Below are 27,520 nucleotides of genomic sequence, written 5' to 3' on the forward strand. Positions count from 1 at the left end.
CAAACTAAGCCATTCCGCCAACGATAATTGTGAAGTAACCTACTTCTTAAAGTTCTAATACATTGCTATTGTACCAGTAGAGTGGTCCTGACTGAACTTATTTAGAAACATACTGATAATCCATGCGAGCCCAGTCTATTGAATGAGGTGTTTTGCCTCAGATTGCCGTGAGAGTTAGCAGTATGGGGATCTGGATGGGAGTGTGGTCGCTGGTCACGCAAGTGTTCGTGATTTACAGCATGTTATTTGAGTGATTTTTATCTGCACTATTTTATTCATGTAACAAACTTGAAGGATGTGTTGACGGCAGATAGTGGTTCTGAAATGAACGGGCAGGTGGCTCAGCCAGAAGTGTTCCTTGTAACATTGTTCATGTACGTACACACATCATTTTATATAGACGGTTTCTGTTTTTAATTAGTGTTAAGATTAACCAGATAAAGATTTAATAGAGATTAACCTGCATAACAGAGTGCAAAACTGAAGTAGATGTGCTTCAGGTGTTAAAGTCTTGGTTTCAATGTACTGCGAATTGCAATGTAGTATGGGGGACTGATTAAACAACACCACTTCCAGCTTACGCCCACTTCAGAGTACAAGTAGCCTACGGATACGAATAATGTAATTGGTTTAATTGATACTGTCAGGTAATTAAAATCAAAATTGCATTATGCCATTCTTCTCATTAGAAATGGGTTTAAGTATAATGAAATACAGTAGTCAGTCACAATTAAAACCAGAAATACAGGAAAAAAATTAAAAGACAAACTGATTAGTTTTGAGTAGGCTGATCATTTGCACATTGCATGGGAAAGTCTGGAAATGAACAATATGCTAAAGACTGGGCTGTGGACCTGTCTGACCGGACAATTGCGATAAGCTACGCCAAAATTGTCAGGGTTGGGAGGTAGTACCGGCCGTTTATTATTTTCACCTGGTTCTCATTAGTGCCAATGGGGGTCTACCTCCAGAAGGTATTTAAAGCCCTCTTTGACAATCGGTCGACGCTTTCGTGCTACTGTTCGCTCTGACACCAAGCTGGTATGCACGCGGTAAGACTCTGAGCCTTATTGAGTCAGGTATCGTGCAGGTTCGGATTTCTGTCTCATTTAAAAAACAAAACAAAAAGAAAAGGTAAGGAAGACGCTCAGCCTGTTGGTGCTGTGTGCACAGCTGACGCCTTCCGTTTGATTCTTTGTTTTTCTTTGATTTCATTTTTCAGCTCGTGTGAGCTTGCGGGTGAGGGACGTTGTCCCCGGTACATGTATTTTGGTTTGTGTTTTTTCCTGAGCTGCGTCTCAAGGTTCTTTGTTTTCATGCCTAGTGTTTTTTACTAGGTTGTTATTTTATTTTGTCCCCGGTCTGGGGTTGTAGTGCTCGTTTTCAGCACTCATTTTTGTTGGGTTGTTCGCCCTGGTTTTTAAGGGTCGCTTTGTTTTCCTGTGGCCGTTTTGTAGGCTGTTCCTTTTATTTTGGTCGGAGTTATCTCCTAGGCATTTTCTGTTTCCTCGATCTTCCGGGGTTTTGTGGCGAACACGTTCGCGTGTTGGCTTATAAGGGATACCCTTAGTCGCTCTTGGCTCTCCGCCAGTCCCCGACCTCTTACAAAAATGGCAATGAGCTGCTCGCTCTTGACCGACCAGTGGCTCTCCTCTCACTTCAGCATGCAGCAAGTCCAGAAATTACCGAGGCATTTGGATCATCTGGAAAATCTGAAATGGACAGTGGAATTGTGGAATCTGTTTTGTTTGTTTTGGTAGATTCCATTGAATCGTTAATAAAGCACACTGCTGTACACGTGTGAAAATAAAGCTTATGTCAACATTTTCTGTGCATATTTATCAAGGGTGCCAATAATTCTGGAGCCCGCTGTATATTCCCCTGTTTGAACCCACTACTTGGCTCAGGGCAGTAAGAGCAGTCGTCTGGCAGTCGGAGGGTTGCCGGTTCGATCCCCCGCCCGGGCTGTGTCAAAGTGTCCCTGAGCAAGACACCTAACCCCCAAATGCTCCTGATGAGCTGGTCGGCGCCTTGCATGGCAGCCAATCGCCGTCGGTGTGTGAGTGTGTGTATGAAAGGGTGAATGAGAAGCATCAATTGTACAGCGCTTTGGATAAAGGCGCTATATAAATTCCAACCATTTACCATTTACTTTGCGTTGTTAGCCCAATGCTCTACCAACTGAGTTCTTGGAGTACTATTATGATACTTATGATGTAATGGTGTAGTAGACCTACATGACTCATGTATGAGTTGAGAATTAGATTCATATCCTCAAGAGATCACAGCAATATACACTCTATGATTTATCATAAACCCTGTAATGCAGGATCTAGCCATTAATCAGACATTATGTGCTATGGACCGACAGTTTGTGGACAAGCTCTGCTGAAAGAATGATACAAGATATGTCGTCCCACATAGGACACATTGGCATTTTGGAAATTAAGCATACTTTATAAAAGTGTGAAATCTGCAAGTATATTGCATCTGGCTTTAATATGCTAAATTGGCAATAGACTGTACAGAGCACTACTCTAAGCCTTTTTCAGGCGCACATATGACACATTCTGCCCAGGAATCATGCCTCTTATAAATGAAACTGGAACACAGGGCAGGTATGATTCTGTCCTTCATGTATATGCATTTAAGGGTGACTCACGCAAATAAATGGCGGAGATATTATAAGTGTTGCTGATTTATATATTCTGTTGAATTTACTAAATCAACAATCAGCAATTAACGAGGGCCGATTTTTCCGTCTCTGAAGAGCAGGTGCAAGCGAGACTGAGACACAGGTAAAGGTTTCGAAGATGCACTGAAATAATCTTTGAAACAAAAATCACACTATTTCAACTCCCAGAGCAAGAAATTAAATATATTTTAATATTAAATATTAATTAATGACATTAATAATGATACTATTAATAATATGAATAATTCAATAGTATTAATAACAATTGTTTGAAGTTTCAAATAATCGTTGCCGCGAGTAAAAAATATGAGTCAGCTAAATGTATTGATATGCTGCTTTTAATCGCTTTTTTCCATCGCGGAAAGACATGTTTTTTGCACCAACTGGCATAAAATAATAAAAACAGGGTTGTGTGTTTGTTTTGATTAGTTATCCTCCAAAACAATCATGGGGAAAGAAACAGAAAGACAATTGCCTAGAACATATTCAATGCACTAAACAGGTGTTTTATCAATGCTATTTAAGATCTGCCTCATTTGCAAAATGTGATTTCTAGGCAGTCCTATTCGCTGCTTGCATAATGAGCTGTAGCCTTGGTAAATTTCAGGCAGAATGCCACATTTTGTGCTGCCAGTTTCATGGACATAAATCTGGCTCTAAGAGTATTAATTAGGCTCTCTGAGAGAAGGTTTGAATCTTAAGTAATCTGCCCAGTAAATACATGTTGCTTGAAGTACAATAAACATGCAGGGCTGTACCAGTTATTAAAGATCTGTGCTTATACACCTTGATGGAAAGTAGGCTGATTGATTTAATACCTTGTCTTTTGAGGCTTTGAAAATGTGCAAGCATTTCACTTAAAACATACTGCAATTAGTTAAGTTACTATTATAAATGGTACAATTACAATCAGTCTCTGTGATGCTCAATTTTGCCTCAAAATGGAACTCTGCAAAAAAAGAGTTGCCAGATTTTGCATCTGTGCAAAGGAGCAATATTTAAGATGGACTTTGAATAGTTCATGGTTAATATTTCATAATATGGAGCTGGAAGTAACAAATATAGTGTTTAGTATTTAGCTAATCTATAATTTTCCCTTTACAATAACACAGACATACCATGTAATGTTTCCCTATTCCACAGCTCAACACAAATGATGACAGCCATATTGTTTCTGTACACAGAATGCATTATCTTCTCTTTGGATCCTCCGACCATGTTTAACCCTGCTTAAGGGTGACACCCAAGGATACAGACTAATGTAGAGGGACGAGGGTGGTGAAGAAAAGGGTGTGAACAGGCCTGGTGTCTTAGGAGGAGAAAGTGCGAGAGTTACCAGAGCACTGGGGTCTTGCCAACACAAACCCCTGCTCCTCACAAAGCTCCTCTAGCCGGGAATGCCTGTCTGACTGGAGGGACATGCTGGCGCCATGGTGATTCTTCAGACAGTTTATCTCATCCAGTGATAATGCTGTCAAAATAACTGCCAAGATACATAGTGGAGAGGAACTGGTTAAAACCTGTATGAGACCCATTTCTCTACCTTTCAAAGGTTCTGACTTCAGGTCCCCTCTGCCTTTAAATTAGCTCTCTGCAATCTGTTTCTTTTCCCTTTCTTTTGCTCTTGAGAAAATATAGCCTTGCAATTTCCCATTGTTAGAATAATAATTCATAGAAATTGCAATTGAATTAATAAGACATTTAATAGGCCATTTGTTCATTTAGATTTCACACTCACCTATCCTACGAACTCTCTATATCTTCATTAATCACACAAAAATTTGGAAATGTTTGCATTTGCTGAAAGTCTCAAAAGACAGAAAATTAAATTGATAACATCACCCTGCTCTCCATCAAGGTGTATCAGCACTGATCCCTGACAACAGCTACAGCCATGTATAATGTCTACTGTACATCAAACAACATGTGTTCACTACTGGGAAGATTGTTTAAGATTCAAACCTCTCAATGATCTTAGAGTAGTGCACTGTAGTGTATTGGCAAAATGTCATATTAAATGTCATATTAAATCAGAGGCAATTTACTTATTTTGAGCTTTTTCTAAAGCATGCTTTATTTCCAACATGCCTGTGTCCTGTTGTATCACTCTTTCAACATAGTGTATATTGTACAGTGTATATTAGTGTACAGTTAACATTAATCTCAGACACTGTTTGGAGCATATTCTTTTTTCAATCTGCACGTTGAGGAATTTGGAGGCAGTCATTGGAGTAACAGTGCCCCCTTTTTAGTATTGAAGAGTCGATAACCCAGTGATTCCCAAACTCGGTCCTGAGGGCCCTCTGTGTATGCTGGGTTTCATTCCAACCATAATTGCAGCCTCAGAATTTTACTAAGCAGTTAATTTTGCTTAATTATTTGCTTCATGTTTAGCAGGATTATGTAAGCTATGCATGCCATGAAGAATAAAATTCCCAATTTCATATTGTGGTTATTGTCCTATATTGCAAAAAACTGCATAAAAAGAAGTAAATTATAAACTGATCAGACTGAGGTAGGGCGACATTAGCTCAGGTGGTATTTTTGAATGGGTGAATGAGAAGCATCAATTCTACAGTGCTTTGGATAAAGGTGCTATGTAAATTCCAACCATTTACCAACCATGCCAAGCATGAATCAATTGGTAAAAGTGTCACCTGACCATGAAAACTAACCATCAGAGATAATGAAAAAAATTCAGACAAAGAAAATGATAATGAGCCAATAAAATGCATGTTCAACAACCTAAATTATTAAATCTTATTATATCAAATGAAAGACTTAGGTTAATCAATAAGTCAGAAAGTATTCAGACCCCTTCATTTTTAGCACAGTTGCAGATTTAATGAATAATGACATTTTTGCCCACCAATATACACTCAATACCCTGCCATTACAAAGTGAAAACATGTTTTGAAATTTTAGCCAATTTATTTTAAAAATCTATCATTTACATATGTATTCAGACCTTTAATTCAGTACTTTGTAAAAGCCCTTTGGCAGCAATTACAGCTTTGAGTCTTCTTCGCTAAATCCCTCTCCACAAGCTTAGCACACCTGGATTTGGGCAGTTTATCCCATTCTTCCTGGCAGATCCTCTCAAGTGCCGTCAAATTGAATGGGAAGCATCTGTGAACTGCCATCTTCAAGTGGCTCCACAGATTTTCTATGGTGTTTAAGTCCGGGCTTTGGCTGGGTCATTTGAGGACATTCAGACACTTGTCCCGAAGCGACTCCAGCATTGTCTTGACTGTATGCTTCGGGTCAAAGGTATGAGGTCAAAGACAAGGACAAACAGGATGCAGCTGACCATAATTTGGAGTGCCACAGCAAAGGGTCTGAATACTTTTGTAAACGAGAGATACATTTTCCAAAAATTCTAAAAACATGTTTGGTTTATTGAATGTAGATTGATGTGTAAAACTGGCAATTTTATCCATATAAAGTTAAATCAACACAAAAAGTGAAGGGGTCTAAATACTTTCTGAAGCCACTGTAATTGTTTGCAATATAGCACTATATGAACTCGGGAATTTTATTCATGGCATGCATAGCTATTTCTGACATAATGTGGCTTACATAAACCCTCTAAACATGAATTCAGCCTACGTTATTGGACAACATTTTAAACATTTCCATCATACATCATACCAGTGGTAACAGTGGTAACAGTCTAATCTCAAATTTTATTTTTGATATGGTGCTTATTAGTGAAACGTGGTTATGTTATGAAATGTCGAAGATATATTTCGTATATGTTATTTATAGCCTATTATATTTTTTGCCAATATGCTGCCACTTTAATTCCAAACCGATGACGTCAGACACTATTGACGAAAGGAGAAAGAAGCGAATGCTCTGTAGCCTGTGAAGGGAAAGATCATGCCCAGGTTTAATTCTACAAACAATGTTTGTTTAACCTTAAAACGTTAACTGACCAAGACACAGTCGTTCGAAAGATGCCATCGGTTGGTCGAAGGGGGTGTTGGACCGCGTGGTGCCAAGTTGTCCTTTTCGGGGCTTCCGCTGTCGTTATTGTGGCCGAGAGAACCGCATGTAAGTATCGGCTGCTTACACAAAATAAAAATATATCATAATTGCTTTTCGTTATCATGAAGGGGTAGCGTTCGCTTGAATTGTGTTTTCATGTTTGCGGGGCTATATTCGATTCGTATGGTTATTGTTTTGTAATTATGTAGCCTGCGCTAATGTGTTGCAAGCTTACTAGCCAACATTTTATGTCTGGTTGATTTTGTTTTCTAGTGTAGCCTAGAACACAAAAAATGGGTGCGCAATAGTTTGGGGTTAACTGAAAAAAAAAAAAAAAAGGTAGACTAATCTATATAGCTTCGTCGCCGGCATTGTGCTCAGAGCGTGCACTGGAATTGAGCCTTTGCTAGCGCCTTTTTGAAATGACATTCATGAGCTGATGGAGAGAAGGGGCGTTCCCTATCGGCTCTGCAGAAATGTCTTTCTCTTGAGCAAAATGTGAAAGGCTCTGCAGACTGAGTGTCGGAAGGCGTCTAAAACAGTGTCTTCTCTGTTAACGCTTATCCAGCCAAGCTGAAATGGTGTGCTTCGGTTCGAGCGAAGATCGGGTGTCATTTCAAATACTTTCACATTACAGTAGTATTTCACATACAAAACCATTCCACAAGGTTGTGAAAAAGCATGGTCTTTTCGGCCTTTGATGTTTTTGTTTTGTTTTTTGGCAGCATTTATGGGTGCAGAGAATGACTTTAGCTGGGTGATAAATTGATGAAGTTATTTAAACTATTTTAATAACTTTACAAATATAGTCTACATTAATTTGTGCGGGGTGATTTAAGTATAGAATTTATATATTCAAAAAAGAAAACTTAATTATCAGTGTGATACCTGTGTACATTTTGGGGGGTAGGGGCTCTCATGGAAAAATGGTACCCTCCCCTGTACCATCCCCACTATTGTCACCCTGATATTTCCACACCGACACTGCATTCATAATCACACACTCTATTCATAAGACCTAATAAATGGACCTAATAAATTCATCCAGACATGTTCATGCTCTACAGACAGTATCCCCCACTGCACTACAGTAACAATTCAAGACATTGTATTGTGTAAACAAGCCACCTATGGACATTATAGACACGGCGATTCACTATCATTCAGTCAATATCATTTAGCCATTACTTTGTGCAGTCAAAATTTATCTTTTAATATTTTAAGGGAAAAAAATACAGTCTACAGTCAACTACTTTAAATAAGATTAGATAAGCTTTGCTACTATGAAATTCCTGATTTTAGGGTTTCATAACTGTTTTCATATCTTTGTGTCATTCTGTATAGTACATTATATTATATTATAGAGTATATTTAATAATTGAAAAATACAGTACTGTTATAGCTGATTTGGAAACATCACAAGAGAGAATAAACCACAGCACGAGCACACAACCATGAATGACATTCACACACACACAGAAGCGCACGCACACACTTGCATTTTACATTTGTTACATCCATGCTACGCACAATGCAGATAATTTCCCAGTGTATTTTACCTTTCATTTAGGTGTATTTGCTTATATTACCGGTAATGGCAGATCTTATTTCCATTTTTATGTTCTGAGTAATCAGTGATGAATGTAGCACCCAGCCAGTAGGGGGCGGTATTATGCACAAACTGAAACAGACTTCATTATCCCTCCTTACAGTTTATACCAAGAGCAGAAGGGAGCTCTGATAGAAATAAGCACAAATAATATAAAAAAACATAAATATATATATTTTTTGGCATGAGAGCAGTGACTGATCACAACACATCAAAGGAGACCTGCAAACAAACAGAGGTGGCACTCATAGGTCATTATGCATTGTACATGAATTCAAATGCAACCCAAGACATTTCTAATAACAAGAGCAATAATAGTAGTAAAACTGACCATTAAGTGGTTTGCCCCTGATCAACAAAATAAATGAAAACAAACAAAATAAAAAATAAAATAATAAAAGTAGTAACTAACCAGCCAACACCAAATGCATCCAAAGGCCAAGGAATTAGCACAGTCAGGAATTGCTGGCAAGCTAGTTAGATCAAAACCAGCTCAATGCACTACTACAATGCATGAGAGCGGCTGAAAGTGTAATAAATCATCAATACCAAATACAGAAAAAGAACAGCAGTCAGAACCCGCAACAGAAGAACGCAGTAAAATCGCACGGAAAACAAAACCTGCCGCCTCATGCTGATAGAACAGGTCACTTCAAAACAGTTAAACCTGATCTCTGCTTGTGAGAAATTAGCAGCATTATCTTATCTCGAACATGTGATAAAATAAAGTGTAAAGTTGCGGAATAAAAGCAACCACATAGGCTGAGATTCATCAAAATGTGTAACAGAATTTTACATGACCTAAGCAGTCACAGCATGATCAGATACTATTATATAATAACTAGTCAGGCAAAAACTATGATTAGCCCTATATCATAGTGGAGTTCAGTATATTACCACCAATGTCTGTAGTAACAATTATAGGCAATTCTCTTTTGTCTCTTTGTCTTTATGTCAGATTGCATATTTTTTGTATGAGTAATTTTCAACTGCATGTTTTGCCTTTCATTAGTGATCTACTGCTTTGTGTACTACCTATGGCTTGGCCACATGCTGTGGGCCGGGCTGACTCTTGCCCTCATCCTGCCGGGATTGGCTGCCCAGGTCTTGAGTTTCTTGTGGTACCACGCTGATGGAGACCAGCGCAAATGTTTCCTCTTCCTCATTCACCTTCTGCACCTAGGCATTTTCAAAAGGTATGCACAGCACTATTCTGGTATTATATTTAGGCACTTAGATGTGTGTAATAATGGATTCTGCAAGATACATACAGTACTGTGCAAAAGTTTTAGGCAGCTGTGAAAAAATGCTGTGAAGTAAGAATGCTTTCAAAAATAGAAATGTTAATAGTTTATTTTGATCAATTAGCAAAATGTGTGAGTGAACAGAAGAAAAATCTAAATCAAATCAATATTTGGTGTGACCACCCTTTGCCTTCAAACCAGCATCAATTCTTCTAGGTACACTTGCACAAAGTCAGGGATTTTGTAGGCATATAGACAGGCGTGTGATTAACCTATTATATCAAACAGGAGCTAATGATCATCAATTTCATATGTACGTTGAAATACAATTATGAACTGAAACAGAAACAGCTGAGTAGGAGCGTTAAAACTGGGTGAGAAACAGCTTCCACTCTGCTTCCAAGGTGAGGTTGCGGAAGACAGTTTAATGTCAGAAGTCATACACCATGGCAAGACTGAGCACAGCAACAAGACACAAGGTAGTTAAACTGCATCGGCAAGGTCTCTCCCAGGCAGAAATTCCTAGGCAGACAGGGGTTTCCAGATGTGCTGTCCAAGCTCTTGTTGAAGAAGCACAAAGAAACGGGCAACGTTGAGGACCGTAGATGCAGCGGTCGACCAAGGAAACTTATTGCAGCAGATTATGCTTACTTTCCTTCACAATCGGAGGATGTCCAGCAGTGCCATCAGCTCAGAATTGGCAGAAATCAGTGGGACCCAGGTACACCCATCTACTGTGTGGAGAAGTCTGGTCAGAAGTGGTCTTCATGGAAGAATTGTGGCCAAAAAGCCATACCTCCGACGTGGAAACAAGGCCAAGCGACTGAACTATGCACAAAAACACAGGAACTGGGGTGCAGAAAATTGGCAGCAGGTTCTCTGGACTGATGAGTCAAAAGGTGAAATATTTGGCTGTAGCAGAAGGCAGTTTGTTAGCTGAAGGGCTGGAGAGCGGTACAAGAGTGAGTGTCTCCAGGCAACAGTGAACCATGGTGGAGGTTCCTTTCAAGTTTGGGGCTGCATTTCTGGAAATGGAGTTGGGGATTTGGTCAGAATTAATGGTCTCCTCAATGCTAAGAAGTACAGGCAGATACTTATCCATCATGCAATACCATCACGGAGGCATCTGATTGGCCCCAAATTTATTCTGCAGCAGGACAACGACCCCAAACATACAGCCAATGTGATTAAGTGTAAAGAAATACAAGGAGTCCTGGAAGTGATGGCATGGCCCTGATCTCAACATCATCAAGTTTGTCTGGGATTACATGAAGAGACAGAAGCATTTGAGGCTGCCTAAATCCACAGAAGAACTGTGGCTACTTCTCCAAGATGTTTGGAACAACCTACCTGCCAAGTTCCTTCAAAAGCTGTGTGAAAACGTACCTAGAAGAATTGATGCTGTTTTGAAGGCAAAGGGTGGTCACACCAAATATTTATTTGATTTAGATTTTTCTTCTGTTCATTTACTTCTTCTGTTCATGCATTTTCTTAATTGATAAAAATAAACAATTAACATGTCTATTTTTGAAAGCATTCTTATTTTACAGCATTTCTTCACACCTGCCTTTTGCACAATACTGTACATGCCACTCCTATTCATGTAGCTTCAAGGAAAGTTTAACTTGAAATTCAAAGTGAAAATGTAATGCAATTAACACCAAATTAAATTTCAAACCACACAATTCTATTTCATATCATGAAATACAAATTCAAGTTATGCAATTCAAATCCTATCAGCTTTCCACTGAAATGTCTCATTTAGATGACTACTCTGTTCTGGTAGATATTTGTGCTTGATGCTGTCTGCCAAAATAGCCTTGTTAGTCACTTTGGACAAAAATGTCTGCCGATGTTAATAAATGAAATGTATTGTGAATGAATGATGAATCATAAAATTTTAGAAGACAGTGATGACTTTACTGAAGGCCTATTTTTCCTCATTTTTATCGACTGCTTGCAGGTTTGGTGACTGCATGCTGTCTGTGTGGCACATGCATGGATCTACAGGCGAGCTTGGTGCTGCAGTGATGCAGCAAGCAGATGTGTCTGCCCTCCGCCTGCTGGAGGCACTGTTGCTCACCCTTCCACAGACCTTGCTGCAAACATACATTCTTGTCACCACCGATGTGGGCCTGCTGTCACCAGGTATGCGCCTCAGCTTTCAGAAGCAGGATACTGTAATGGCGTGTGGCCTCTTAAAGTTAATGCACAGTCTGTAAGTATTTAATACAGTAGCACTGTTAAACAGTGCAGTCCGTATGTATTTGGACAGTGAAAACATTTGTGTTGCTTTGGCTCTGGTCTCCAGTACACTGAATTTGAAATCAACCCAGTGTGCTGGTTACAGAGCCAAACAGACAGAAATAGTGTCATTGTTCAAATAGTGTTAATAATGTAATTTTGTGTTTCATTTGGCGCTCCCCTCTCAGGAGATCTGCTGGGCAGTGGCAAATTTGCAAATATATTTTGTTTCTTTCTCAGAAACAACTTATTGTTTGCACAGCCACCACCAGGTGGCAAATGTGAGCAGTACCCTTTTCCATCATGAAGTGCTTGTCGTTATAGAGCTGAAATGTCTGTTTCAAGAAGTATACAGTACCAACATACTTGCCATAGGAAATTTGATGAGGTGGGAGCATGCATTAAACACAGAACTCTCAATGTTCTTAGAACAGCTCTGTGGTAATCAACTTAACATAGACATTTGAATCATAGTTATGTTTTGTTTCTATTTATACACAATTTAATTAAACATGGATTTTGTTGTAAGGGGCGCAATTTCTGCCTCTTTTTCACAGAATGCAGACGAGACAAAAATGACTCACAATTAACTAAGCATTCGTAATTGTTTGGTTTCAACATCCAAGCAGAGTATGCTGATTTGAACCAAGTGTTTTTTGTCATGGAAAATAAAGCAGATATTAAGGGTATATGCAGTTATTTTTTGTTGTTACAATTGTACCATACCTCTGTTACGAATGTCCCTCACATACTTTATAATTGTAACATCGGACAATGTTTATGTTTGTTTAAATTTTACATGATCACCTCAAACATATGTGACTATGTAGCAGACAATGGATGCCCTCTGAAGTGACATTGCACAGCTTTTAAGCCTTTCCACTTTGGCCCCCAAGAAGGCAATTTCTGCCTCTTTTGTACTAGTCTTTTAAAAGTGTCAATATCTCAAAAACTATTTACTGCACACACATAGTTGAAGACTTAAATAAAAGAAGTGGCTTGTGTACTATTCAGAAATATGAGACAGAACAAATGTATGTCAGAGCATGTACATACAGTGGACACAAAAGATACATAAAAATACAAAGTAATGACAAAACACCTTGTTTTTATAGTTTAATACTGAATACTTACATTTCTAGGTCAAGGACAACCTGGAAATACTTTATATGCTTTATATATTTGTGCAGAAACCTCAATAGGGCTCATTTTTAAAAAAATCCCTGGAGATCAGCAGTTTCTGAGATACTCAAACCATTCCGTCTGCTACCAACAATCATTCCATCGTCAAAGTCACTTAGATCACATTTTTTCCCCATTCTGATGGTTGATGTGAACATTAACTGAAGCTCCTGACCTGTGTCTACATGATTGTATGCATTGCAGTGCTGTAACACAATTGTATAAAGTGCTTGGTGAGTGTAGATATATGCTGAATACCATGGAATTTAAATTTTGTAAAAAATAGCACTTTCATATCTATAGTTTGCTTGATTTGGTCCGAATCAAATACTATGTACAATTTTTTTGTTTGGTGCGGTTAAAAGTACAATAGGTAATTTTGGACTTCTCACGCTCAAGAGAGGAATAGCAGCAACAAACACCTTCAAACCACAACACTGTTTATCCCACCCCCTTCTCTGTAAACGGGCTGACATTGAAACGCCATTGGCTGTGGCAATTAGAACCAATTTTCGACCAATGAGCTTGAATTATTGTACAGTTATACAGAGTGTCGGGCCGTCAACTGTATATTCTGAAACCCTTTTTTTGAAAGCCTTTTTCAATGAGAGGAAGGGATTTACAATGGTCTTGTAACAATGTTTTAACAGAAAAATCTTACCTATTGTACCTTTAAATTTCACACTGCCCTTTTTTAAGTGAACCATGATTTCTAAACAAAACCACGTGTGTGCTAAGGTAAACTTTTCCTTATTCCGTAATGCACAGTGCAGCACACTACGGCAGCCAGTTTAACCCAAAATACAGAAATACAGATATCGGATCATGTTCTCACCATAAATTATCCCCTCCAGAGTTTGTTGGTAACCGGACTGAGACCACTGACTCAACAGGGTCTCGGTACGGTTGTTTTGGTCCGCAGTAGGGTTCAATTGCTGTATTCACACCTGCCCAAAAGAACCGCACCAGGGGGAGAAACATACCAGGGTTCGATTCAAATGGTCTAAACAAGGCATGTGTAAAAGCGCCCTGAAACTCGGCTCAAACTAATGCTTTCCCTTTCATAGTGACAAAATTTCCTCAATTGGACCACCCTTATGCCACCAAAAGGGGTGTATTAATTTATCATCCCACCCCTTGCGATTTAAAAATCCTATTCAACCGGCATGATTTTACAGAAATGCATCCTATTTGTAATCCGTAGCCTATTGATAACAACCTGCAACCGATGTCAAGCACAATTGGTGAGACTGGCCAGGTGAGGTAGAATGAAAGGCTGCATGTCAAGCCCCTGTAGTTGCGGAACGATTTAATGCTTCATTTTTTAATAAGAAGTTGTTGCTGTTGGCGTCAGTAATGAAATGCGCTACCATAGCATTTTCGTAGTATACTGGAAATGCCGTACAGCAAGACATGAGACGGGTGCGTGGGGGTTGGACCCAAAATGCACAACTCGGAAACAATAGTTAGATAAAGTCCCGTCAGGGCTTTATTTGGGACGAATCCCAGGAGCGTAGGCGAAACAAGCAAAGTCCATACACGTAGATCCAGCCAAACAAACAATAAACAAACAAAAAGCACGGTGCCGATGGAAGAGGCAAACTCGTAGTCGGTAGACGTGCAGGGAGGTCCGGTAGCAGGAGAGCTGTCAGCGGGGCAGAAGTACAGGCGGACGGCAGGCAGGGTCGTAGTCGAGGGCGATGCAGAAGTCGAAACCATGAAACAATCAGCGAGGCAAAGGTACAGAAACGGTAGGCGAGGACGTGGTCAAAAAACAAACGATGGTCAACGAAACAGAAATCAATAATCAATGGTCGGTAAACAGGCTTGAATCTTAACGTGTAATCTATGACGGTAATGCTCAAGAGTTGCTTTGACGAACAAGAGGCAGACAATTTCGCGAAGAACAGTAGTGCGACTGGGCTATAAATGCAGGTGTAGACGGGTGTAGACAATTAGTTAGAGAGCAGCAAGGGAATGGAAAACAGGTGCAATGGATGACAAGTTTAACAAGGTAATTAGTAATCGTTAGTAATAAACCTATCCTGCCCTAGCATTAGTAAATTAGTAAATTACATGCACGAGAAACGTAAGGTAACATGAACACATGATTAGTTTGTTAGTTCTACCCAATCCTGATCTAGCGTTAGTAGTTTTAGTAAATAGACAAATAGAAACAATTAGGGTGTGAATGACAGAAAGAGAGAAAGGCGTAACGCAAGGTTTGCGGAAAAACATGTAAAAATGTATGTTTAAACAGTGACCAGTCCGCGTAACAATAAACATAAATCAAAACCTAACACTTAAATGAACTAAGACGATAACCACTCAACATAACAAGGTAAAATAATCGTAACTAAACATAACTAGACATGACAAGAAAATAAATCGTAACAAGAAACAAACTAAACAACATGACGAACCTAGACTAACATAAAACATGATAAGACAATTAGTGACTAAGACAAAATGAATAAACATAAAACATGGCAAGACAGACCTGAAACGTGACAGGACCCCCCCCCTTAACGACCAACTCCTGGCGGTCCTTTGAATTTGTCAGGGTGGTCACGATGGAAGTCTTTGATGAGCGAATTGTCCAGAATGAGACTGGGAGCGACCCAGGAACGCTGCTCAGGACTATAGCCCTCCCAGTCAACCAAGTATTGCACCCCAAAAAGCAGGGTGGTTGTCAATAATGCAGGGGGGAGGTGGTGGGGGATCCGGGGGACATATGGGGTGAGAGGATACAGGCTTAATACAAGACACATGGAATGTGGGGTGAATCTTAAGGGAAGCAGGGAGTGACAATTTTACAGAGGAAGGGTTGATGATACTGTGGATCTTAAAGGGACCAATAAAGCGGGGTTGCAGTTTGTGAGAAGTGGCTTGGAGGGGAATGTCCTTAGTGGACAGCCAGACGGAGTCACCTGGTTTGTAGGCAGGAGCGATGCGGTGCGGTGGCGATCAGCAAAACGCCGATTACGGTCTGACGTGCTTAACAGTGCGGCCCTGGCATCCCTCCAAACCTTGGCGCACCGTTTCATGCGGATGGCGAGGGAGGGAACAGCGATCTCGGCCTCCTGGTCAGGGAACAGTGGAGGTTGGTAGCCCAGGGAGACCTCAAACGGCGATTTCCCGGTGGCGGCGCAGGGTAAGGTGTTGTGTGCGTACGCATCTTGCTCCATGCGGCAGGATTCTTGGCCCCCAGGTCCTGATTGGCCCTCTCAGTTTGACCGTTGGACTGAGGGTGGTAGCCCGAAGAGAGGCTAGCTGTGGCCCCGAGGGCCACGCAGAACGCTTTCCAAACCTGGGAGATGAATTGGGGGCCGCGGTCGGAAACGATGTCCGAGGGAAGTCCGTGGATGCGGAAAACCTCTCTCACCAGAACATCAGCGGTTTCTTGGGCGGTGGGCAATCCAGCCAGGGGGATGAAGTGTGCCGCTTTGCTGAATCGGTCCACCACAGTCAGGATGGTGGTGTTGCCCTCGGAAAGGGGTAGTCCAGTCACGAAGTCCACTCTGATGTGGCTCCAGGGTCGGCTGGGCACCGGCAATAGTTGAAGCAGTCCAGCAGGGGCCTGGTGAGATGCTTTGCTTCTGGCGCATGTGGTGCAAGCCTTGATGAAGCGTCTGGTGTCGGGGATCATGGAAACCCACCAGAATTTCCTCTTCAGCACCGCCAAGGTGCGGGTAAAGCCGGGATGGCAAGACAGGAGGGATGAATGGGCCCATTGCAGCACCTGTGTCCGAGCGGCTGCAGGCACGTATAGGCGTAATCCGGGGTTGGACCTGGGATCGGGTTCCTCCCGTAGAGCCCTCTGGATCACCGACTCGATTTTCCAAGTGACGGACCCCACGGTGCAGGAGGCCGGAAGGATGTTCTCAGGAACCTCACGCTCAGGACAGGTGTTAAATTGGCGAGAAAGGGCGTCCGGCTTAACGTTCTTAGAACCCGGGCGGTAGGTAAGTGAGAAGTTGAACCTCCCCTCCCCTCTCCGCCGGGGAAAGCTTCTTGGAGAAGAAGGCGCAGGGGTGCAGTCGGTTGTCCGCGGTCGCCACCTGAGAGAGCACAGCTCCCATCCCCATGTCGGAGGCATCCGTCTCCACCACAAACTGGCGGGTAGGGTCGGGGTGTACCAGGATGGGAGCGGAAGAGAAAAGTCTCTTGACCTTGGTGAAGGCTGTCTCAGCTTCGGGGCTCCACCGGAATGGCACCGCAGTGGACGTGGGCTTGGTTAGGGGGGAGACCACTTGGCTGTAGGATCGGATGAATCTTCGGTAGAAGTTGGCGAATCCCAAGAAGCGCTGGAGTTGCTTACGTGAGGTGGGCGTGGGCCAGTCGGTGACCGCCAGAATTTTCTTGGGATCCGCCCTGATCCGTTCCCTCTCAAGGATGAACCCAAGGAACTCAACTGTGTCAGAGTAGAAGACGCACTTCTCCGCCTGTTCTCCAGGAGTCTCTGTAGCACTTGCCTGACGTTTTTCTCATGATCCTTGGCATTAGTCGAGTAGATTAGGATGTCATCCAGGTAGACGAACACATGGCAGCCCAACAGGTCCCGAAGAACATCATTCACCAGGGCCTGGAACACAGCAGGAGTATTGGTGAGGCCGAATGGCATGACCAGGTATTCAAAGTGTCCGAGAGAGGTGTTGAATGGAAGGTCTTCCATTCATCGCCCTCACGGATACGGATCAGGTGGTAAGCGTTGTGGAGATCCAACTTGGTGAAAATGGTGGCCTCGTGAAGAGGGTGGAACGCGGAGTGCTTCAAGGGATACAAAACCTAGATAATATATTCCTATGTACAAGTATTTTTGTAGAAGTATGCAACAGCCAAACGGACAAAAATGATAATTCTTGCAGAGCAATTTTAAGTAAACAATGGACATTCAATTGACGTTTCTCCAAGTTTTTTTAAATGATAAATAATTATGCATTCGGTTCGCTGGAACCTTGCCGTGATTCTTTGTAGTATGTGAATTTACAAAATGCAGAGAAGGCTGATCCCCCCCCCCCCCCCCCCATGCTTGTTTTGCCACCTACTTTTTACAAAATACGGAACTGTTGTTGCGAAGCAATGGCATCTTAAGGTTATACAGATAGAACCATGAGTTTTAACACTTTCAAGCAGTATATCCTGTTCATATAGTGATTGAAAATTGAAAAAAGTGATTACAAGCTACTGAAGCAGGTGACAAACTGCTTACAAACATAGGTATTGTATTGCTTGCATGTTTATATTCCAATAGTTGTAATGGTAAATACAGTCGTAGAATATATAGATGTTATCTTTTGTATTTCATTCCACAAACTAAAAACAACAGATAATCTATTATAGTAGCGCTATTCAGGTTAGTTTATTTTTCAATTAATTCTCAATTGCATGCCAGCCTCAGTTGCATGGAAACAAGCATCCTCAACGAAACTGCGGAGTCAGTGTAATTGTAACTGCTATGCAGACTTACTGTGCACAGTGCTGTACATCTGTGTGTGCTCTTTCTCAGTGTCTTTCTGTTGCGGGATTTGCTTGCTGTCCTTGTCCTGGGCCCTGGTCCTGTACAGTCGGGCGTGCTGCCTGATCCGGCCCGGTCACCTGGCCATGCCCCCTGCTGCCCTGCTCTGCCAGCTGTTGTGGAGGGTAGGCATGCTGGGTGCCAGGATCTGCAGTCTCATGTTCTTCGCCAGAATCTTCCGCTGGTGGGTCTACGGAGTTATAGGTGAGGCAGAAGCCAGGAGTCTTGGGACTTGAAATATTTGTATTCAACATATAATCATATGCTGTGTCCAAAATCACTCCTTCAGGCACTTCACATAAACAAATTCAATTTCTTATCTGTAAATTTGCGCTATTCTGTAATATTAACTGTTTACTGTTGCGAAAAGTACTTCACAAATGTAATGTATTGTTATTATTATTATTCATTTTTCACCAATGTAGTGATTTAGTGAAATTATATTCTGCTGGCTCTGGCTTCCTCATTTCTGCCTGCAGATAATTTTTGATCTACGGTTTATTGCACAAAACTGCCCAGCAGATATCTCTGATACAAAGTAACTCTTTTTGTTTTCCTTGAATGGAAGGTTTCCACTGGCTGACCGCTTCCTTCTGGATGGTGTCCCAGCAAACAGACATCTGTATCAGCCCCTGGCACTGGCGTCTGTTCAACTGCATCCTGGGAGCTGTACATGTCTTCTTCTTCCTCAACGTTAAAGATGGCCCCTCACGGTTTCGCATGGCTGGCTTTTACCTGGTAGGCTGCTTTGCTCACCTGGCTTTCCTGTCATCACACTGGTGATGAGAGCACACATTATGATGTAGAGACACTTTCATGCCCATGAAACTTGACTTGAAACCACTATGACTGTGCTTTGGAGCTGCAGGGTCTGTTAGTGTAGTTACTCATCACTTTATTACACAGATCACAACCAGTTTTAGAGTAGTTTTGGGTGACATTATCTTAAGTATAAAGATATCTGTTCACATTAATTTAAAATGTACTGCTGAGAAATCCAAGGCTCTGTGATGCTGTAATACACCGATGAGCCAACACATTATGACCACCTGCCTAATATGCTGTTGGTCTTCCGTGTGCCACCGAAACAGCTCTGACCCACTGAGGCATGGACTCTACAATGTTTCTGTCATCAACTGCTGTTTATATTCCTTGGTCAACCTATTCAATGTCTATTTCTCAGTACACCAGCGGTTTCCCCTATTTTTTAAGCTTCAAAATGGCTCCCAAAGACAGCTCCCTGGTCTTCATATTGGTTTATCTTTTCTAACACAAATGCAATCTTCACAGGAGAAACCAAGAGTAATCATTCAGAACTATTCACAGACAAATTGGGTGGTCTGATACAAAAGGTAATATGTTCTAAGTTGTTTAACAAATGTATATAAAAATACAGTCAGAAGGTGCTCAGGCAGCCAGTAGCCTGGTTGACAGATCGGCTTAATGTCCTTGTGGGTGATGTGATGTGTGTCCATCCCAGTCTATCCCGGTAGACAATGTAGAAGTTTCTGCGTCCTGTCTTCTGACAGATACTACAAGTTCAGCCCACTTCCCTGTTGAGCGCTGGGGAAATACTGTTCAGCCACCTCCTCCTCTTCCTCCACAGCCCGGAGATAGAGAGACTGGCTGACTGGGGGAGATTGTCCAGTGGGCTCCGATGGTGTAGCTCAGGGGTGCCACTTCTTCAGCCTGTTGTGATCTAATGTGATCTAAAGGGCTGCCACTGTGTTGGTATGTTGATCTCATAGGTCACCGGACCCATTTTTAACTGGACCCGGTAAGGGCCCTGCTATTTTGCCACACAATTTATTCTCAGATGTTGGCAAAATTAACAGGACCTCATCATCTGGATCAAAGCTGGGTTTGGAGGAGGTAGTGGCAGAGGGGACAGGTTTGGCCATAAGGGGCTTGAGAATCTTGGAGTTGTCAGGTGTGCAGCTGTGTGTGATGCTGAACCACTTCCCTTTCCAGACCCCTCAGACTTAAATCCGGCTGGTGGCAGCAGGCCAGCATAGCAGTAGGCCCCAGGTCCCTTGCGAGTAGCGATATAGGACTCCACCAGTGTAGCAGCCACAACAGCAGTGGTGGGGTCACGTTCCTCAACCTATGTCCTCATCTCTGTATACAGCATGCGCAGGAACTGCTCCAACACCAACATTTCCATGATGGCCTCTTTTCCATTACTATTGTACCTTACCAATTTGCAAAACAAGTCCTTCAGTTGTGTGTAAAGTTCTTGTGGTGACTCATCTCCGTGCTGCTGTTGGTGGTACGTTTCAATACGGATTTGGTACTTCTTCAGCACCGCTTCTTTGATAAGGCCATAATTCATCTTGGTCCTCCTGCTAGGACACAAAGCTGCAGTTGTTCTTGGTCCTGTTGGCCGGTGTGGATCCCACTTGCACCAGCAGTTGGAGGCAACAAAGCAACAATACAGACGTAGATGCAGTGCACCAGTGGTTTTATTGGTGACAGTGGCATGTGTACTTATGAAAGACAGACAAAAGAAAAACAAAAACTAAAATACAAAAAGAAAGAAGGCAGCAAGTGTGCCTTATGGCGATGCCAACCTTGTTGGCCCAAATAGCTAGTCTGCTGCGAAATCCCTGTGTTAGCTCAAAACGAGTCTCTGGAGGAGCTCCTGGCTAGCCATTATAAGGCCTTAGCTTAGATTAAATTTACACAAAATCAATTCACAGTTTAAAAACAAATCCTAGCTAATTAAGCAAAACATATGGTTCCATGCAAAGTAAATAAATGATCCAAAACAAAATTAATGAAAGTAAGCGTACTGAACAGTAAATAATAACTCAAAAGTACACTGTTTCAAAAATCCCCCCTGCGGGCTGTGCTATAAATTTAATTTGAAGGGTTTAAGTTACACCGAACTATGCTGGGTTCAATATGTGACCTGGCACAAGCTTGAGATGTGAGATGTGTTGCACACAACCATTTCACAGGGGAGGGAAAAACGTTAATACCAGAATAGCATTTCTGAAGTTCAGATCTGCCATTCCCCTAAATTTCTGAATTCAAACTGCTGCGTAAATATGTGAAATTGGTTTAATATTTGGAATAATTTGTCTAACAACAGACTGGTCTCTGACTTACCGTAAATATTGTCCCAAATGAAACTGTATTTTCAAACATTGATATACAAAGGTCTGAGACTACATTGAAATCTGGGATTTTCTTTTTCATTTAATCCTGGAAATAAACAGAAAGCTTTTGCTGCTTCCTCCTGCATGCAAGCTGCCACACATTGCCAGTTAAAACCTTCCTTCTGTGCTTATGCTCGCTAGTCTAAAACCCCCTCCACCACCCCAGCTCCTCCCTTGCATTTATAGATTATCCTTTATGGGCAGCAGGGTGGTACAGTGGATAGCACTGTCACCTCAGTGGGTTTCTTCTGGGTACTCCAATTTCCTCCCACTTCCAAAAATATGCCGTCAGTCTGTACAAATAATCAATGCTGTGCTAAGGATCTGTTCTGTGTGTACTCTTGGGGGGGTTTTGCTGCTTTCCTTCTTGTCTTATTCACGCAACCTTGTGTGGAAGGCAGGGAGGTCTTCCCGAACAGAGCCATCACATTACAAGCATTTGGCAGACGGCATTATCCAGAGATGTACAATAAACTGCATACCCATAACCAGGAAAAGATTTTAAATTTGACAACAGTGGTTCTCAATGAAATAACTATTATGACAACTATAACTACAGTGGGCAGAATAACCAGAATTATTGGCACACTTAATAAAAATGAAGGAAAAAGGTATATGACACAGATAATAATATATACTCACTAAATATATACTACACACTTTATCAGGTACAGTTGTGTTCAAATAAATAGCAGTGCGTTAAAAAAGTGAATTAAGTGCAACTATTTATTATTACTAAGTCTGTGTTATTCTTTTACAGGAAACAAATAAAAGGAATATGAATCTGTTCCAAAAAATGGCAGTGTTGACATTTCTCTTCAAACTCAAACATTACTGCATAAACTGAAGACATTTTTCAAGATTTAACTTCACTTTAAATTACTGAACTAATATTTAGTTGCATAACCATTGTTTTTTTATAACTGCTGCGCATCTGTGTTGCATCAAGTCAACCAACTTCTGGCACCTAGAAACAGGTATTTCAGCCCAGGATGAATGAACTACATTCCGGGGGATTGAGCTGGCTACTCTATTACCTCAATCCTTTTTGTCTGGAACCAAGATGTTGCTCACTTACTCGTGTGTTTGGGGTTGTTTTCTTGTTGAAACACCCATTTCAGGGGCATTACCTCTTCAGCATACGGCAACATAATCTCTTCAAGTATTTTGATGTATTCAAACTGATCCATGATTCCTGGTATACAAACCCAACACCGTAGTATGAAAAACATCTCCATACCATGATTTTTGCGCCACCATGCTTCACTGTCTTCACAGTGTACTGTGGCTTGAATTCAGTACCCAGGGGTTGTCTGACGTACTGTCAACGCCCACTAGACCTGAAAATAACAATTTTACTCATCAGTCCACAGAATGTTACGCTGTTTCTCTTTGGGCCAATCAATGTGTTCCTTGGCAAATATTAAGCTTAGCTTCGATCAAACGTCTTCTGACTGTAATAGCACTTACAGGTAATTGTAGATCATCTTTGATCTTTCTGGAGCTGATGAATGGCTGAATCTTTGCCATTCTGACTATTCTTCTGATCATTTTCTTCTGCATGTTTAGTTTTTTTTGCCATTTTAAAACATTTGAGATCATTTTAGCTGAGCATCCTATAATTTGCTGCACTTCTTTATATGTTTTCCCCTCTCCAATCAAGTTTTTTATCAAATTACATTGTTCCTCCGAACAATGATTGGAACGGCCCAATTTTACTTAGCAATTCAGAAGGAAATATATCTTATAACAATGTGTGAAACATTCTTCCTTAATAAAAGACAATTAATGACACCTGTTTTTTTCACAGAATGAATGAATTATCTAATTAAACTCCACAATGCTATTATTTTGAACACGCCCCTTTCAATGAATGAGTCAATTACTCAGAACAAGCAGCGTGCATGTCATGGCAGTTGGATCTGTGGTTTTTCAATTACACTGCTACATCTACAAGTAAATTATTTGCCATGCAGAAATATCACTACTACTAATAACAGTGGTTCATCAGGTTACTGATGTTGTACTGCTATTTTTTTAAATACGACTGTAGATCTGTACACCAGCTTGTTAATGCAAATTTTATCAGTCAATCATGTAGCAACTAAATGCATAAAAGCATGCAGACATGGTCAAGAGGTTCAGCTGTTTTTCAAAGCAAATGTCCAAATTGGGAAGAAATGTGATCTCAGTGACTTTGACTGTGGAATGATTGTTGGTGCCAGACAGGGTGGTTTGAATAATAAACTGCTGATCTCCTGGTATTTTCGTACAACAGTTTGTTGTTTGCAGAGAATGGTGCGGAAAACAAAAAACATTCAGTGAGCAACAGTTCTGCGGGCAGTGGCGAAGCGCCAGACTGGTCAACCCTTACAGGAAGGTGACAGTAACACAAATAAAACACAAGTAACACATACCACACATTACAACAGTGGTATGCAGAAGAGCATCTCTGAACACACAATGCGTCAAACCTTGCATGTCTTATACTCAGCCACAAAAGCACAAAGCAATAAACCAGCAAAATTATAGAGCACATGATAATCACAAAGGTTAGTTAAATTAAGATATTTTACACCTGGATATCAAGAAGTGAAACTTTGCTTGATCTACTGGATCAATCACTCACCACATACCTGATTAAATGTTCTCACTCAACAGTGGTTCCTGTTATCCATGCTTAATGGTAGATACATGTTTATGTTTGTTTTATTAAAAACACCACAGTAAAATGAATGTGCCTTGGAAAGGGGAACTGGTTAAGGCATCTGAAAATTAATGGTCTGCAGACCCTGTATAAAAAATAATAAATGGAAAGAAACTTGTAATATTAATGAAGAAGTGTCTTTTTTAGTGAAAAAATAAAGGTGCATTTGATATACCATATAGAATTCAATACAAATGGGAACACCTTTTTAATGCACCCCTCCCATGGAATGTGATATATGGAATGTTATTATATATAAAATAACTATCGATACCTTTATGCGAGCCTTCCAGTTGAAACTATTGTTTAGGTATTGAACAATGTCCAGAATGTAGATTATGCCAAGATGAAGCAGAATTTATTCAACATATTTTTTGGTACTGTCCCATAGTGAGCTTTTTCTGGACTCAAAATCAAATGTGGCTAAGAAAGTGTGATATCAAAGTTGAAATGGATGTACAGGCAGTGCTGCTTGGGGGATTAAAAATATTAATCTAACATGTCAAGGTTATTATACTTCTTATAAATATTATTATACTTCTTTATTTTCGAGTCTACCTCTGATCAAGATTTATAACTGGAGCATTTTAAATGAATTGTAGAACATCACAGCAGAGTAGAAACCTTGGTGTCTCAGGGAAATGATAAATATCGTTTGTATGGTTAAAGGCGAGAAAAAATCAGACAGTCTGACGGTTGGTGATAGGCCACTTTTTTTTTTAAAGGCAAAGGGAAGAAAGAAATAAAATGGAGTAAGAGAAAAGGAAATCCTTGTCACAATTAATGAATTTCATTAAAAAAGTTCTAAAACTGTAAATATAAGGATACAACTATTATTATTTTTATTTTTGTTATTATTATAATTTTTGTCATTATTTTCTGTTTATTTCTATTCAAATTTCATGTGTGGCACTGACTTTCCTCCCGAAAAGTAATGTGATAAGTGGTTCTTTTTCCTTGCAGGTCATGCTATTGGAGAATGCCATGCTGCTTCTCTCAGCCTCAGACTTCCTGAGTGAGGCAACATTGGAAAGCATGAGCTTCCCCACTGCTGTGCTCTGTAGTTTCCTCCTGGGTAAGAGTGACCTGCTTCTGAAATACTATGAAGCATGTGCTTCTTTCAAGTGGCAGAATTTCAAAATCCAAATTGTTCTCTGAAAATAGCATCTTACTATATACAATTTATAAATGCATTGGATATTTTGATAAAAAAGAATAATATGAACCACGAAACTAGGTTGGTTACAAAACTAGATTAGTATGAAGTATAAAATCTTGGAAAAGGTAAAGCATGACTTTGTCCCCTTGAACTTTCCTTCCTCATTGTGGTCCTCTGGGTCTCTGCTGCAGGCGTTACGTCACTGATCCTATATTACCGCTTCCTGCACCCAAAATCCACCGAAATCTCCCAGAGCCTACGCCAAGGTCACATCAGCAGCGCATGTCTGGAGAGGGGCGAGTCCTCTTTTTCATTGGGTGACAAGAGTGTGCCTGTCCCTCCTGACCACAACCACAGCAGCATTGTCCTCCCTGGCCTAGCAGGTTCCCTGGTGGAACATTGTGGACCCTGTGGTGCCAAGCCCAATGGGAGGGAGTGCAGGCACCACCACTGGCTGCTGATTCGGCTTGCGCTCAAGACGGGTGACCTGGCTAAGATCAACCTGGCCTATGGTGCTGGAGGAGTGGCCGCCATACTGGATGTGGAGGAGTGCAACCCCGAAATCAAAGACAGGGGTGTCCCCTCGCCCCTTTCGCCCAAATCTGAGTCAAAGGAGGCCACAGCACCCCTCTCAGACTGCAAGGAAGAGTTCCAGAGCATCAGCGAAGCCACCACCTCCCCTGGGGGCCAGAGGGATGGAGAAGAAGAGGAGGATGACAGCCTGGAGATGGAGAGCCCCCTGGGGTCCCCTGCCTCTGACTTCAAGAGGGGCTCCCCAGAGGGCAAGTCTGTATTGGGGGACAGCCCTGAACCTAACTTCTGCCCCACCGAGTCCAGCTCCACTCTGTACTTCAGCGCTGACCCCCAGTCTCCCATCAGCACCAGTAACCCAGGCCTGGAGAACCTACCGGACCTCAGCCCCATCACAGGTGACAAGAGCTTGCATGGAGGCATCAGGGGCTTCTTGGGCAGAGTGGAACCTTGGTACACGTCGACCCCAAAACTGGACCCAGGGGTTCAGGAACAACCTGCTCCCCATCTCGGGGGCCCCAGGAGGCAGCTGGTGCCACGAAGAAAAGAAGATGTGAGGATTTTTAAAAAACTTGAGCAGAAAGGGAACTCAAAGAATGAATAAATAATGGGGGGCTTCAAAAGCACAAACATCCCACATGTATGGGAGTTCTCTCTATAGGAAATCAGACAGTCTTTGGTTTCACAAAGCATTTTGTCCAGCGCAAAGATGTGGCCAATGTTCTGTACCATTGCTTAAAAATGGCAACACCTTTTTGTGCAATTCTTTCTTATTTTTTCTTTTTAACTGATGTGTATTCTTTTTAAAGAGAGTTTCTTGCTATTAACTGTTTACAATGATTTACTTTACTAAGGTACAAATATTTAAACTATATATTCATATAATTTTCTTTTCCAAATAGTTGTTTTTGCAGACTCTAAAAAATGTATTGTCCCAATGTCTCAAACAGTCACGAAGGGAAAACATCTGCTGTAAAACAGTACTTTTTGTAGCTTTATTATTCTATGTTTCTAATGTGTTCTTTTTCTTTTACCTCATTTTGAAACAAGTGTACATTCATCATCTTCAATTGATTCTAATAATAGTAATAATAAGCTCAAATAAAGAGCTCAAATAACTAACTTTACTTACACCTTATCTTTAGCTGAAGTCAGTCCATGCTTCGGCATCTTTAGCTGGAGGTCAGAGTCTTCATTAGGTTATCAAGCAATAAAAAGACTATTATCTGAATATCCTAGAGATTCATTGTTACAGATACTTAATATGTGTTGAACTACACAGATGTACAGTCATTTATGCAGTGTCGCATATGCTATGGTGGTGCTTTTTTCCCCTGGTCCTTAGCCTCGGTATGCTGATTTTTGCTTGAAGGAATCTCATAATCCTCTGCCAATGAGAGGTCACAATCCCCCCTGGAGCAATGTGGGGTTAAGGGCCTTGCTCAAGGGCCCCAACAGCTGCACAGATCTTATTGTGGCC

At 41.2% G+C, this 27,520-nt stretch overlaps 1 protein-coding gene across 1 annotated transcript; it reads left to right on the forward strand.

Annotated features, from left to right (window-relative positions):
- Positions 1 to 6,526: 6,526 nt before the first annotated feature.
- Positions 6,527 to 27,275, forward strand: xkr5a (XK related 5a). The gene is made up of 7 exons (XM_061242438.1): positions 6,527 to 6,751; positions 9,307 to 9,490; positions 11,502 to 11,686; positions 18,474 to 18,686; positions 19,051 to 19,220; positions 25,314 to 25,425; positions 25,701 to 27,275. Exons 1-7 carry the CDS (start codon positions 6,655 to 6,657, stop codon positions 26,642 to 26,644), a joined length of 1,905 nt encoding a protein of 634 aa, XP_061098422.1. The 5' UTR covers positions 6,527 to 6,654; the 3' UTR covers positions 26,645 to 27,275.
- The last annotated feature ends 245 nt before the right edge of the window (positions 27,276 to 27,520 follow it).

Source organism: Conger conger, chromosome 5 (genome assembly GCF_963514075.1).
Source record: "Conger conger chromosome 5, fConCon1.1, whole genome shotgun sequence".
NCBI classification, from domain to species: Eukaryota; Metazoa; Chordata; class Actinopteri; order Anguilliformes; family Congridae; genus Conger; species Conger conger.

Bases quoted from the DNA above. Each gene is read 5' to 3' on its own strand.
- xkr5a (XM_061242438.1), top strand. From the start codon at position 6,655: ATGCCATCGGTTGGTCGAAGGGGGTGTTGGACCGCGTGGTGCCAAGTT. The intron at 11,687-18,473 runs GTATGCGCCTCA...GCTCTTTCTCAG, and splicing joins TGTGGGCCTGCTGTCACCAG to TGTCTTTCTGTTGCGGGATT. The intron at 19,221-25,313 runs GTAGGCTGCTTT...TTTTCCTTGCAG, and splicing joins GCATGGCTGGCTTTTACCTG to GTCATGCTATTGGAGAATGC.